At 37.1% G+C, this 16342-nt stretch overlaps 1 protein-coding gene across 2 annotated transcripts in view; it reads right to left on the bottom strand.

Annotated features, from left to right (window-relative positions):
• ATP6V1H (ATPase H+ transporting V1 subunit H) overlaps positions 1 to 16342 on the bottom strand; it is a 120640-nt gene that overhangs the window by 49529 nt on the left and 54769 nt on the right. For both annotated transcript variants that reach the window (XM_050801791.1, XM_050801792.1), the window contains one exon: positions 14496 to 14688. In XM_050801791.1, coding sequence (XP_050657748.1) covers positions 14496 to 14688 — 193 coding nt within the window. The remainder of the gene's footprint in view (positions 1 to 14495; positions 14689 to 16342) is intronic.

The raw sequence follows: 16342 nt of genomic DNA, 5'->3' as shown, positions 1-16342 counted from the left end.
AAAAGTGAACTTGAAAATAAGTTAAAATTATCCAAGGAGAAGAATGAAGAGATAAAAGATTTTTTTTAACAAATGAATAGAGACTCAGTAATCTGTTACATATTATCAAATGACCCAACACATGAGCAACTGGGATACCAAAAGGAGAGGTGGAAGAGAATGGGGCTGATATTTTATTTGAAGAAATAATAGCTGAAAGTTTCCCAAATTCAATGTCAGAGAAATTTTCAGACACAAGATGTCCAGTGAACACCAAGCCCAAGGAAAGGCATAGCATTGTCAAGCCAACAAAAAGTTTAAAGAATATTTTTGTTGCCTATAGAATTCTGAGTTTATAATTCACAAACAGACAAAACTAAAATATAAGAACCAAAGTGATCCTGGTAAACTTCAAGACTATTGAAGTTAACAAAGCTTCCATCTACTTAAAGTAGAAAGTATTCATTTCAGAGAGAGAGGACAGTTCAGTTTGAACTGTTATCTTCAGTCAGAAAAACAAAACTACGATTCTGTGATATTTTCATCAGGTTACTTCTGAATTTCTATCATGTTACTGTTTTATCCTTTCATGTAAAACATTGTGAACAAAGTGTATATTTACTGGTTCAATTTTAAATATATTCCAGAGACTCCATTTCCAGGAATGGTAAAGTGGCTTCTATCGGATCAACCCTTCCATAGAAACCAACTATAAAATCTGGATGAAATATAAAAGATTACCTGAAGGAACAAAAGGTAGCAGAAACTAGAATGGAGTCTAGATATGAAAAAAAGAAAGGAATGACACTAGGAAAATTTCTAGTTTTATATATGGCTCTCTTCCTGAAGATAGGCTCCACTCAGAAAAATGCAGGTAAAACTCAAGACGGAAACCACAGCCTCAATTGCCTAAGGAGACAGAGGACAGTTCAGAGTGATGATAGCAGCTAGAAAGTGAGAGGAGAAATCAGAGAGAAACATAAAGGAGACCCAAATTCTGCATATGAACTCTGCCCAAATCTCTAGCTGACCAGGGACCTATGCAATGCAAGGACAAACTCCCAGCAGCCCAGCTATATCTAAAAGAACTGAAAAAATATTTAAGCTGCTTCTCACCACAGGAAGAGAGAGCTTGGAGTTGGAGCCCAGGCAAGTTAACTGCCTGCTAAAGAACCTCAATGTCCTATGGAGAAACATAACAGAAACCAGTTCTAGGATGTATGATTTACAACATTCAGAATATACTCCCAAATTAATAAGCATATGAAGAAACAGGAAAATGTGACCAACACTCAAGAGAAAAGTCAGAGAAAGACCAACCCTGAGATGAATTAGATATTGGAGTTTGCAGAAAAAGATTTAAAGTAAACATTACGACTATGACCAAAGAAAAAAACGGTACCAATAAAAAAGCAAAAAAAGAAAGTTCAGTGGAGACACAGACACTAAATTCCCAAATGGAAATCCTAGAAATAAAAATATAGATGATTTGAAATTTTAAAATTTACAAAAGAGCCTAAAAGTAAACTGGAGATGACAAAGGAGTCAGTGAACATGAAGACACAACAATAGAAATTATTCAATTTCAGAGACAGATAGAAAAAAATACTGTTTATTCCCTCCCACAAACAAAGTGAACAAAGGCTCGGTGACTTGCAGTGCAATATCAAAAGGTCTAACGTAAGTGGAATTAGAATGCCAGAAGGCAAGGATAATTAAAAAGGTGCAAATGTATACCTGAAAATATAATGGCCAAAATTTTCCATCTTTAGCAAAAGATACAACTCTACAAATCTGTAAGTTCAGTAAATACTAGGAAAGGTAGATACAAATAAAACTAAATCCAGACACATCACAGTCAATCTTCAGAAAACCAAATATAGTAAAATTTTCATAGCAACCAGAAAAAGATAACACATTATATACAGGGAACAAAAATACAAAGGAAAGGTGACTTCTCGTCAGAAATTATGGAGATAATTCTGCTGAGAGAGAGTATTAAAAAAAGAGAGAGAAAAATAAAGGAGAAAGGTAAGAATAAAGTGGAATGATATCTTGAAAGTACTGAAAGGAAAAAAAAAAAATTATATCCAGCAAAAATATCCTTCCAGAATAAAGGTAAAATAAAATCATTTTTTATAATAAAACTGAGATAATCAGTCACCAGCAGACATACGCTGGAAGATATCCAAAAGCAGGGATTGGCTAACATTTTCTGTGAAAGGCTGAAGAGTAAATATTTTAGGCTTTGCAGTCTGTCACAACTGCACAATTCTACTATTACGGTGCAAAAGCAGTCATTAAAAAACATAAATGAGCAAAGCAGTGTTCCAATAAAGCTTTATTTATAAAAACAGGTGGACCACATTTGGCCCATAGGCTTCCAAAGTTTGCTGATCCCTGGGCTAAAGAAAATTCTGCAGCTAAAGGAAAGTGATACCACAAGCGGAAAGCTGAGTGTCCAGAAAAGAAAAAAGAACTGCAGATATCATATTAATATATAGCTGGATAAATATAAAACACTATTTCTCCCTTTTTACTTCCATAATATACATGAGATTGCTTAAAGCACAGGTTAAAACCCTGTATTGTAGGGCTTATAACATGTAAATACAGTAATATGACAACTGTAGCATGAAAGACTACAAGTGCTCACATTTTCCATAAGCTAGTACAATAGAAAGGATGTGGACTTTGACTCCAAAATCACCTCTAAGAAATAAAATAGTGCAAAAAGAAACAGTTAAAGACCCCAAAGAAATGTTATGATAATTTTTTTAAATTTATTAATATATAACAGATGGACCTATTTGGGGAGTACATGTGACATTTTGATACAATCATATATAATTTATAATTATCAAATCAAGGTAATTGGGATGCCCACCACTTTAAACATTTATCTTTTCTTTATGTTGGGAACATCTAAATTATTATCTTCTAGCTATTCTGAAATATACAGTAGATTACTGTTTACTATCGACCTGCTGAATTGTACATTAGGTCTTATTTCTTCTATATAACTGTATTTTTGTACCCATTAACCAATCTCACTTCATCCCCTCCTATCCCGGTACCCTTCTCAGCCTCTGACAACTGAAGATTATTCAGCCATAGAAAAGAATGAAATTCTCTCATCTGCAGCAACATGGACAGAACTGGAGATCATTACGGTAAGTAAAATGAAATTTTTAAAGGATGCACTTAACCCAAGAGAAAGCAAAAATGGAAGACAGAAGAACAAAAAAACAGATAAGCAAAGAGAAAACAAAGAGTAAAATGGTAGGCCTAAATCCAATCATATCAACAGTTATTGTAAATGCCAGTGAACTAAATACTCCAGTTAAGAGGCAGAAATTATTTGAATAGATAAAAATGTAAGACCCAAGAATGTGTTGCCTAAAAGAGACAAACTAAATATGACACAGGCAAGTTGAAACTAAGAAGGAAAAAGATATATAGCATGCAACCATAAGCGTAAGAATGCTGCAGTGTGATATTAACTTCAAATAAAGTAAACAAAGAGCACTACCAGTGATAAAGAAGGATATTTCACAATGATACAAAGGCCAATTCACCAGGAAAATGTAACATTCGTAAGTGTTTTAATTACAGAGCTTCAAAATTCATGAAGCAAAAATTGACAAAACTGAAGAAAGAAATAGACAAATCCACAATAATAGCTAGAGATTTTAACAGCTCTCTCAGCAATTGATAGAACCACTAAACAAAAAAATCAGTACACAGATCTAAATAACACTGTCAACCACCCTGACCTAAATGACACAGAACACAACTCCACTTGCAAAATATGCATTCTTTTAAGTGCACTTGGTACATCCACTATGACAGACTATAAGACAAGCCATAAAATGAGTCTCAAATTTCAAAGGATTGAATTCTTACAGAATATGTTCTTAACCATAATGGAATTAAGCTAAAGACCAGTAACTTTCTACTTGGAAATTTAAGAATGCACTCCTATGTAATCCAAAGTCAAAGAAGAAATCATGATGTATGACACTAATATTATTACATGCTTGTCTCCTTTATTAAAATGTGAGATCCTAGTAAATAGGACATACTAGATATCACAGATTATGTTTAATTCTTTTCTTAATCCCCAGTTCCTTGTATGACTACTTCTACAAACTATTCTCTTTCAGAACACCTGTTATTTCTTTCTAAACAAATTATTTTCTGAGACCTTCAACTATGGGGAGGCGTAAATCTGTTAACCTCTTACTCTTATAAAACTCTTCCTCTCTTCCTTCCCTTTTGTGAGATTTCACTTATTTTTCTACTAAACTTTCTATGGTCTTTTCCAGTTACTTTTCCTATTACCCTCTCTTCTAACTTTAGAAACATATCACAGCTCTTTTGTTTATGTGTTTTGTTAATTTCATTACATGTATTTGTTGACCAGAGAATTAAACTCCATCTTTAAGATATTATCGGCTGAACGCGATGGCTCATGCCTGTAATCCCAGCACTTTGGGAGGCCAAGGCAAGTGGATTACCTGAGGTCAGGGGTTCTAGATCAGCCTGGTCAACACAGTGAAACCCCATCTCTACTAAAAATACAAAAATTAGCCGGGCGTGGTGCTGCATGGAAGGCTGAGGCAGGAGAATCGCTTGAACACAGAAGGTACAGGTTGCAGCAAGCTGAGATCACACCACTGCACTCCAGCCTCGGCAACAGAGTCAGACTCTGTCTCAAAAAAAAAAAAAAAAACCAAGATATTATCATAACTAATGGCTTCAACTATAACTTCAACACATTCAATAACTAATGTAGAACAGCCCTATGGTATTCTTCTAAAACGAACTTCTCTTTCAATTGTCCAAAATAACAGCATTTCAAAGATTAGTCATTTTTGATTCTCCCTTTTTCTTCAACTGCGTGAAATCAATCATTAAGCCTTCTCTATTCTTCTTTAAATACATATTCTCATTTCATTGCTTCATCTTACTATAAAAAATGAAAAGAAGGAATAAATGGGTTATAAAAAGTAGTTAAGAAACTGAATCTGTCAGAAACAATCTACTTAATCTGGCAGCAACACTTTCTTTGAAATACATTATTCTTTCTCTAAAAGTACATGATATCTTCACCTCAACAAAAGCAAAAGTGACCAATCCAGTATAAACATCATTTTTGCCTTTGGCAAATTAATGGTGCAGAGGGATGTTGACATCTCTAAGAACAAGGTGGAATCAGGTGACCATTCAGATCTTTCTGTCAGCAAAACTGAATTGCTGGCCTTGTAAAATATATGTGAAAGCAGTGCTTTAAAAACCATCGGTGGTGAAGACCGGTTTTGCTTGTTTTTTGATTTTTCAATCAGTCATGAACAAATACTTTTATAAAACACAGTAAGAATGAATTTTAAGACATGTAAAATACAAGTTCAATTTTCCTATAAAATTCAATAAACCATTATTCTGTCAAATTCCCACAAGTTTCTAAATGCCGACTTTCACTTTCTGTACTTATCCATTGCAGTTACTAAAAAACAGTTCACTGCACTGCACTGATAATGTGGACCACACTTTAAAAAAATGCTGTATTAAAGGACTCACCTCAAAATTTAAAAAGTCTCAGTCTTACGAGACCTCATCCAAACCTAGTATCTACTAAGCAAGATAGAGGTTAGGCAAAGAGGTTGAGGCAGAATTCCTGAAACAGGGGATAAGGGACAGACTCCAGAATAAAATTTCTTCCCGGCAATACTTCCATGCCATAGCCGTGGACAGAACAGCCCCACACACTCAGCCTAGAGCTAGCCTCTTTGAAAGAGTTATTACTATGAACTGCCTGCATGGAAAAATGCATGTACATGTGTGTGCATGTTTATGACTAGTGAGTATACATGTGTAGATGTGAATTAAACATCATGATTAATCTATCTAATTTGGCTGTAATTCTTAAGCCTTTCTGATGAAAAGCATATCACTGTAAAAATATGATTCACTTTATCTGACATATAATGTAGGCTTTTGACTAAGCAGAGCCCAAAAGAGAAATCAAATGCACAACATACAGATGTAAAACTCCAGGCAACAAAGATGATCTTCAATGTCTTTATCAGTCACAGCCCCAAAACATCCTAATTTATTTTAGGACCTAAAGACTGACAAATCAATTTAACCAACAGCAGTAATATATGCAGAGACCTGGAGTTCAGCATGTACTATGAATAAGTGAGATGGACATTTTCAAAAATAAAATTCATCCAGCCAAATGGAAAAATAATAATAATCATTTGCAGCTGCTAGATTTGTTCAGCTCACAGTAGCTCAGCAAGCTTTCTAAAGCTTCCCACAAAAAAATATTTCCCTAAGTTTTAGGATGTGTCTGTACTATCTTCAAATAACCTCATCAGTAAAATCTTTTTTAAAGGTTATAGGAACTTGAAAATTACTTTAAAAATCATCATTTTTAAAATCAGTTTGATGGTATAAATCAAATGGCTTCACTATATCTTTATGAATGGCTCAATTTTAGTTCCACTGTGCATATCAAAATTGTGGATGTCTAAAGATGTTCTTCTTTCTGCTCTTAGCATATTTACATAATGATTGCATTACCCCAAATTTAGCGTACGAGGGCCGGGCGCGGTGGCTCAAGCCTGTAATCCCAGCACTTTGGGAGGCTGAGACAGGTGGATCACGAGGTCAGGAGATCGAGACCATCCTGGCTAATATGGTGAAACCCTGTCTCTACTAAAAAATACAAAAAACTAGCCGGGCGAGGTGGCAGGCGCCTGTAGTCCCAGCTACTCGGGAGGCTGAGGCAGGAGAATGGCGTAAACCCAGGAGGCGGAGCTTGCAGTGAGCTGAGATCCGGCCACTGTACTCCAGCCTGGGCGACACAGTGAGACTCCGTCTCAAAAAAAAAAAAAAAAAAAAAAATTTAGCGTATGAGAATCTAAAAAAAACTAGTGTTTCTGCCATTGGATTGGGTCTATTTTAAATATTCTGAAACCCCAAATTAGACAATAGAAGCCCATAAATTATTAAATTCTATGCATTATAGGTAAAAATTTGAAATTATAAATATAGTTTAAATAAGATTTTGAAATCTTTCTAAATGTTAGTAACATATTCATGCTGTCTCTTTTAAAGCAAACAAAACAGCACTAGATCTTTACCTGGGCTTAATATTAACTTAGCAAAAATCCAACTTACAGAGATAAAGAGGAAAATGTTATTATTCCATGATTTTATGGAGAAAAAAGGCAGGGAATTAATACATATTGTATATTTACTATTGCAGACACTTTAACTGTTATTTCATGGATTCCTTACCGAATGTTTAAATGAGTTTAAATGAGTTAAGTACCATCTACCACCTTTCACCATAAAGAAACTAGCTCTGGGAGTTCAAGCCACTCTCCCAACACTAAACAATCAAGTGCTGGAATTCACACCTAGGTCTACGCACTCCAGAGAGACTCCTGTCTATCCTTCTACTGCACCATTACGAAAGAGCTACTCTACTCTATTTCTCAAATTTCCATAAAAGTGCATAATTAATTCAGAAAGCTCCCAAATGAGGTCAAAAGAAAAAAACTTAGGAATCTCAGTCTGGCTCTACACTTATGGTGACTTTTTGAGCTTTGTATATCGTAAACACAGTGACTTCATCAAGTTACTCTAGCAAAACAAAGGTTTAAACAAAATGCAAAGGTTCCACGAAAAAGTATTCTATCTTATGCATCTTTCCACACACTCAGTAACCAACAAATTGCCTTACACATATTGGTCTTCAATAAACATTTGATGCACTGATAGATGAATAAATACAAGAGGAAAAATGGAAGAGAAAAGGAGAAAGAAGAACTTAAAGGCAGGATTCAATTAATATCAACTAACATCTCTCTTCTGTGATATTACAGTATTAGATATGTGCTTCCAATAACCTTTTATTTTAACTAATGATTCAAAATGAAAAATAATGGAGGGGAGGAGGAACTAAGTGGGGACAAAAAAGTAGGGTATGTGGGAAGCTTAGATAGAATATCATATAATGATTAAAGCAGCTTTTGCTGGGCTTTAGATTAAATCTCAGCTCACTATTAAAAAGTAGTACCTGGACCAGGTGCAGTGGCTCATGCCTGTAATCCCAGCACTTTGGGAGGCCGAGGCGGGCAGATCACTTGAGGTCAGGAGTTTGAGACCAGCCTGGCCAACATGACGAAACCCCGTCTCTATCAAAAATACAAAAATTAGGTGGGTGTGGTGGCACATGCCTGTAGTCCCAGCTACTCCGGAGGGCTGAGGCAGGAGAATTGCTTGAACCCGGGAGGCAAGAGGTGGCAGTGAGCCAAGATCATGTCACTGCACTCTAGCCTGGGCAATACAGCAAGACTCTGTCTCAAAAAGAAAAAAAATTATTAGTACCTGGTTTTTCATAGAAACTTGCAGTACTTAAAGTATTTTCTAAATAATAAGTCATGTAGTCTCTTGAAACTGAGAGAAAAAGATATAAGGGAAAGAATATTCTTTGAAAAAACAGGACAGCTAAAATAAGACCCCAACTTCTATTACAGCTCTTCCCCACACCTCTATTTCACCTTAAATGGACAAGTTATTAATGAATTATCAAAAGCCTATAACAAGAAATAATTATAAATTTTTACAATCTTTAACAATTTGAAAAATAGATATTTTAACTTCAAAAAATATATAACATACAGAAAAGAACACGTAGAGGTAAATGCCACATTAACTACTTAGGAAACAGCTGACCTTTCCATTGCCCATCAGTGAAAGTCACACAAAAGATAATAAAAACAATAATAATTCATCTTTCTAAGATAATCTAATTGCAAAGACATTGAGTCAAAGGTTACCATCTTTCCTAACAGTTTAGCAATTATAAAATCTATCTCCTTTTCTGAAAAAAGCTTTCAGTACCAAGTTTATTAACAGCTTCCAATTTAGACAAAAGTCCATGCACTAACAGAAAATAGGGACCCTCTCTCTCTAGTCTTGCTTTCTGTGATACGCTCATCAGATTAAGTAAACATGTTTTTACTTCTCTCTTAATTTTTAAAATGTGAACATTCAGTAACTGGGCCAGTCTTTACTTCCAGGTAACTTTTTCATTGGATCGCAATTTCCTTATAAATAACACACTTTCATTCCAAAAGGCTTTCCACTATTCTTTCTGTCTAGGTAACATCCAAAGACAAACCCCACAGAGACAACTATGTGAACCCAGTGTTCACATAACCTGAAGTAAGTTCACCATGACTGCTGTAGCCCTGGTGCCAACAACCAACCCACGACCAGCCCTTTATAGTCACAAATATTTACTGAGGGTCTATTAGGTGCCAAAGGTTCATTTAGCACATATTTTTCAAAGGGTATTATCATGTGAGCATCAACAAAGTAACAGATGTAGGAGAGATGATATTACTCTCACAGGACACATGAAAAAAACTAAAGCACGGAGAGGCTAAGCAACTTGGCCAAAAGCCTGGAGGCCAGCCCAAGAGCCCAGAGAACCTGACTGCCACTGCACATGCCAGGACACTCACTACAGGCCTGAGTGCATACAGACTTTGTAGTGAGGAACGTCAAGCATGATCCACCCAAATCATGAAGAGATGAGATTTCAAAGACTCCTTCAGCTATTCAGTGCCTACTGCAATTCACCCAGAGTTGAAGCCTAGTTGTATGTAGTAAAGGAACAGAGATAAACTGCAGGTTTTAAAACATCAAGGGGGCTCCATATGTGGGAGTGATATTGTGGGTAATTTACAATTTTACTTAATATTTTTCTATCGTATCTTTTTAACTATAAACCATATTATTTTTATAACAGTAAAAGATCAAACTAGCTCTATTTTTGCAAATGGTAGATGCTTAATTTACAGTAGAACATTTTGACAAAATAAAGGCTCCTGTGACAACTGTAGAATTAAAAAAAGGAAAGACAAGGGAGAAACTCAAAACTAAGACAAATGGAACAGAAGGAGCATTAAGCCCTCAGAGAACAAATTTATTGAATTGAAAAGATGCAATATCTATTGTGCCACAGTGAACAAATTTAAAAGAGGAATCAGATATTATTCCATGTTCCCTCAGAGCAGGAGAGTACAGAATAAAGTGCTAAAAGTAGATCTGACGAAGGGTCTTATTTGAAGGTGCCATGCTTGGTGAGTGATGCCCACGAGTGTGAACGCAAGTTAGTGTCAGGTGATAACCAGGATGACTGAAATATTCATGTTGGCCCCACTAGTTCTATGCCCAGAGTGGTAGGGGCAAAAGATCCATTCACAGAACAAGTCTGTGCCTTCAGAAAGTAAACAGCCACAAATCCCAGGATTGCATCTTCAAGAGCCAGATTCATATGCTGTATTTACTCTCTCAGAATTCACCTGGGTCAGGGAAAGGAGTAACAAATCCTACAAGAACAAATTACTGATGATTCTAGAAGATTCTTTCTTCACTTGTTAACATTCAACCTCTCCCCACCATTGCACTTCCAAGATAACTATTCCTGGTTCAAAAGGCCCCTTGAGCTCTCTCTTCTCCTCACACTCCCTTTCAAAAGGCCCCTCGGGCCCTGTCTCCTCCTCATACCCCTCTCCTCTGGCTGTCCGTCTCTCTTCTACTGCCTTTCCTCCCTTGGTCACTCATCACTGCATTGCACTGGCAGTGCTTATTCATGTCGACTGTCTTCACCAAACCATAAGACCTTCGATGTCCAGCTCTATCTTGGTCATCTGTGTCCCCTAATAATTAGCATAGCCCCTGGCACATACATGGAATCCACAACTGTTTTGTGATTTAGGAGAGACTGGCAAAAGACTCCATTTCTGGAATTTTTTACTTTAAATAAATAAGAATATGGATAATGAAGCACTTGAGTAGAAGAAAAAAATACATTCAGTTTACCTACTAAAATACTTCAAAGTAAAGCCTCATTAATACAACCTTAATGACTTAAGAACTGATTATTATTTTAGCTGGACTGAAATTTACTGTGACAACTCATGTGGACAGTGTGTGCAGGAAATACGAAGAGCAGAGGCACCATGGGGAGGGAGAGAAGCAAGGAGGCTCCGCATTTGCCTGTTTCTCAAGAGTGAACTTCAAGGACCACAGAATGATTTTTATAGGAAAAAGAGTGTTACTTTCATAAATAAACATAATCGAAAGAAAATCTAATGCCTAGCCCAACACCTAGTCAATAGCTGGTCAATGATTATCACACCCAGCAGGCCACACCTGGATCTCACTGTACAGTCTCCCAGAATCCACACTGAGCACCACTCCTCCATGCCATCACTCACTCACTCAGCCCTTGCAGGCAGCCAGGAAATACACGGGGCTCAACACATCCAGCTGGTATTTTAAGCAAAGAAATCTTCCCCTGATGTTAGCTTTGGTTTTCCTTTCCACGTTTCCCCCTTTATAATGCCAGTCTTAAGGTTCCTGAGAAAACGCAACAAGACAAGAAAAAAAGGAGATGGCAGGGTGGTTAAGAGGACAGCTTTGGAGCTGGGAAGATCTCAGTGAAATTCCAATCCTTTCACTTACTGAGGAATTATCTCCGAGTCTTGGTTTCCTTATCAATAAAATAAAAATAGTAATAGAACTTATTGGGTAATCATGAAGTTTAAATAAGGCAATGCATAAAAATTACTTAATAAATTTTAACAATTATTATTCTCTGCATCAAAGACAGATTAGCATGATGGTTAAAAGCATGCATCATATTGCCTGAGTTTAAATTCCTGCTCTGCCACTTCCTAGCTATTCTGGCAAATTACTTAACCTCTCGTGTCCTAGTGACCACTAAATGGAGTTCCTGGGACAAGTATATATGGAATACATTTAAAGTAATTAGGACAGCGCCTGACACAGAATAAGCGTTCAGTAGACATTAGCTGTTATTAACTACAGACATCTAGAAAAGAGTTCCTGCACATCAAATTTTAAAATTTGGAAGGTGACAAATGCTATGAATAAGCAATTTATAGAAAGAATATAAATGGCCAATAATATTAAAAGATGCTCAGCCTCATTCATTATTAACGGAATGCAAATTTAAAACAATGATTTAGTTTTCCAACCAAGATTTTGTAAAAATTAAAAGGGTAATATTAAATCATAGTGAGCAGAAAAATATGCACTCCCAATATATAGCTGATGGAAATGTAAATCTGCACATTTTTGAAAACTGTATGATATTATCTATCAAAAGTGTAGGCCAGGTGCTGTGGCTAACACCTATAATCCCACAATTTTTGGAAGGCTGAGGGAGGAGGACTGCTTGAGCCCAGCAGTTCATCATCATCTTGGGCAACGAAGCAAGATCCCTTCTCTACAAAAGATTTTATTTTTTAAATTAGCCAAGCTCAGTGGCATGTATCTACAGTCCCAGCTACTTGGGAGGCTGAGGCAGGAGTATCCCTCAAGCTCAGGAGTCCGAGGTTGCAGTGAGCTATGATCACGCCACTCTACTCCAGCCTGGGTGACAGAGTAAAAATCTTGTCTCAAAAAAAAAAGGTGGGGTGCAGTGGCTCATGCCTGTAATCTTGGCACTTTGGGAGGCCGAGGCAGGTGGATCACCTGAGGTCAGGAGTTCGAGACCAGCCTGGGAAACATAGTAAAACTCTGTCTCTACTAAAAACATAAAAATTAGTTGAACATGGTGGTGCATGCCTGTGATCCCAGCTACTCAGGAGCCTGAGGCACGAGAAATGCTTGAATCCAGGAGGTGGAGGTTGCGGTGAGCCGAGATTGCACCACTGCACTCCAGCTTGGGCAACACAGTGAGACTGTCTTAAAAAAATAAAAATGAAAAAGTATAAAAACACATTCTTTTGACCCAGCAGTTCCATCTCCAGAACTAAATCCAAAAGAAATATTCATCAAAGTGGGCAAACATATGTAAAAGAAACTAGAAACACCACCACATGGCCATCAATAGAGCACTGGTTAAATACACAGCTTTACACCAACACAGTGGAAAATAGCCATTAAAAAAATACTGAATATCCACATATACAGAAATGAAAACATATTCACTATATATTAAGAATAAAGTTATAGACAAGTATAACATGTCATTTTTATTTCTAAATATAAAACAAAATTACACATCTATTTATTTATCTCTGTGCTTAGAAACATCCGAAAGATGCTAGTAATTATATTTGGCAAATGTGATATTTACATTATTTAAATTTTTGCAATACATGTGTACCACTTTTTATTTTCATTTTATTTTATTTTTTTTGAGACGGAGTCTCACTCTGTCACCCAGGCTGGAGTGCAGTGGCACGATCTCAGCTCACTGCAACCTCTGATTCCCTGGTTCAAGCAATTCTCCTGCCTCAGCCTCCTGAGCAGCTGGGATTACAGGCACGCGCCACCATGCCCAGCTAATTTTTGTGTTTTTAGTAGAGACGGGGTTTCACCATGTTGGCCAGGATGCTCTCGATCTCCTGACCTCATGATCCGCCTGCCTCGGCCTCCCAAAGTGCTGGAATTACAGGCATGAACCACCACACCCAGCCCCACTTTTTATTTTTTACTTGTTTTTTAAAGAAAGTATAAGAACAAAAATGGTTAAAAGCACAGATGCTACAGCCAACATTCTGGATTTGCAAGTCTGCTACCTATCAGCAATGTGACCTCTATGCCTCAGTATTCCCAATGTATAGCAATGACACCTATACGTTAACAGTAACAACGGTAACTGTTAAGTTACAGAGCTCTGGTGAGCATTAAATGAGTTAAATGGAAAGATCTTAGAACAAAGTATGGCAGACGGTAGGCACTATATGGGACATGTCCACTATTACTAACCTTGAATAGCATTCTTAGATTACTTCAACCAAGCCATCCCACAGAAGCCCATCTAAAGTAACCAACAAAATTATCAGTAGACAATGGGCACAGCAAATATACTGGCTCTCGGTAGCCAATTAGCAATATGAAGTATTAAAACCGCCTGGCAACCTAGGATTTCGATTCTAGCTAGGCTTTCTCTTGTCCTCAACTTCCTCATCTGTTCAAAGGAAGATGACTTAGATAACTGACAAATCTAATATCCTAAAAAGTTTACTGTTTAAATAATGATAGATTTTTATAGTTGCCTCAAAAATGTACTCCAGTCAGTAGGTGCAGAACCTGAAACACAATTCCATACTAAAATACATGCTCCATAAGAGAGAAACTCCTTCAAGAACAGTCTCTTGGAATACACTGCAGCAGAAAAGGACTTCCTCCACCTGAACATAATCTAACTGCATTTCCCTACAAGCATACTATATAACTCACATATTTCATTCACTTAGATGGTTTCCTCTCACCTATCCCACTGCCCACACCATAAATACAAATTAGTGATATTTTACTCTATATTCACCAAGAATCTATGGTTTCATAACCACTAGAAGAACAAGTAACTGTTTCCCACCTGGTAAAAACTCAAATATACTGCAGTCAAAAATGCCTCACATACACACAAACCAACATAAAATACTTACACGAAATGCTGCAAGAATGATTCTCGTTACTTTCTCTTTGACAGACTCCTGAAGGATATCAGACAGAACTGGAATGATATTATAGCGCCGCAGGTGTTCACACATTTGAGGACTGAATGCCAGGAGCCATATTGAAAAAATCATTTGATACTGGAGCTGAAAGCCACACTTGTTACTCAACACTCCCATTATGCTGGAAAAAAAAAACACACACACACACACACATTTACAAAACATTTAATATGATAGCAGAAGAAAGAAGAAATAAGCAATTATTCTCTTTTTGCACTAACGGAACAGGTCTCTCTGAATTACGTCCTGTTTCCTTCCTACCAGCAATAACAAGCAGCTAGATTGTTACTCACAGAGAACCATTTCCAGTACAGCTCCACTTAACCCTCTCTCCAAAAGTCACAGGACCTCAGGAAGCAGGAGCTCTTGCTGTGCGGCAAGAAGGGAACAAAGACAGGCAATATGGCAACAGGAATGGAAAGAGCAAACGGACAGACAATAGAGCCAAAAGTTACATGGAGATTTTGAGTCCGGGCAACCAATAAGACCACTGATAGCTTTAAAATATAGAGGAAACAGAGAAAAGAAGGGATGAGTTTGGTGAAAACCTGTGATAGGTTCAAATTTGACATAGCCAATTACTGAATTTGGGGGTCAGGAAAAACCTCAGTTTGATCAGAGATCAAAAACTCAGTTTGATCAAACTTCTAGTTTGATCTCTTACTTTACTGATAAGGAAACTAGGAAAATGACATGGAAATGAAGGAGGTTACACCAAGACAGATAATATATACAATAGAAGAAAAGCTAAGGAAACTGCCCTGGGGAATACCTACATTCAAACAATGGAGTTCAGAAATCATCAAATTAAAAAAAAAAATCATCAAATAAGATCATTAAAAGTAACCTTCATATTGGAGCAGAGCCTATTTAAAAAAAGACCAGAGGGGTAAAGAGCTCGAAGACCACAGAATGTACAACACAAAGAGTGAGTCCTAATGTAAGCTATGGAACTTTTTAATAAAAATCTATTAACATTGGATCATCATTTGGAACAAATATACCATACCAATGCAAGATGTTAATGATAAGGGAGTTTGCAGGGGCGGGGGAAGGGGAGGATGTAATGGGAACTCTCTGCACTTCGGTTTTTCTGTAAAACTAAAGCTGCTCTAATAATATAAATGTTTAAAATGCTACGCCTGATTTTACAATCTAATCCTACTGTAACTTACTGAAAGGCTTTTATCTGTGTTATTTCTCCATTTGTATGATTGTACATAATTCAGTTCACTAATTGTTTTTAATGTTCTCATGCATGGGTTTTGACTTGTCTTCTCTATTTTTGGTTGTTATGCAAAACTTGCTTTTTAATTAATATTGACATTGGTATATAAGCTGCTGTAAAATCATGTCATTTTATACTGTAAAAACCCTAGTCCCTGGTTTCCTTTGCTCTCTGTTCCAGTTATTAAGCCAAGCCTTCTGCACTTGGCTTTGTGTTGCTGAGACCCTGAAAACCACATTTCTGTTCCACCAGTTGGCTCCCTGTTAGGCTATGCCAAGAACAGGAGCTAGAGGCTGACTTCAAGGAAGGAAGAATGGACTTCCTCCTGTTGGCTTCCTGATCCTGAGAGCATTACCCCAGTAACACTCCTTCAACCCGGCAGCAGCAGTTCTTTCCCATGGCAGCAGCCAAAAACAGTTTGCAGTTTTTCAGCTCTAGCAGAACAAGCCTCATCACATTTCCTGAGACATCAGCACTAGCCAGCTGGCTCCCCTCCCCAGAGTCCTGGGTTCTAAATCCACGAGGCTTTTCCTCGGAGTTCAGAGAC

This window comes from Macaca thibetana, chromosome 8, assembly GCF_024542745.1.
Source record: "Macaca thibetana thibetana isolate TM-01 chromosome 8, ASM2454274v1, whole genome shotgun sequence".
Taxonomy (NCBI): domain Eukaryota; kingdom Metazoa; phylum Chordata; class Mammalia; order Primates; family Cercopithecidae; genus Macaca; species Macaca thibetana.
This window is presented reverse-complemented; position numbering and strand designations above follow the sequence as displayed.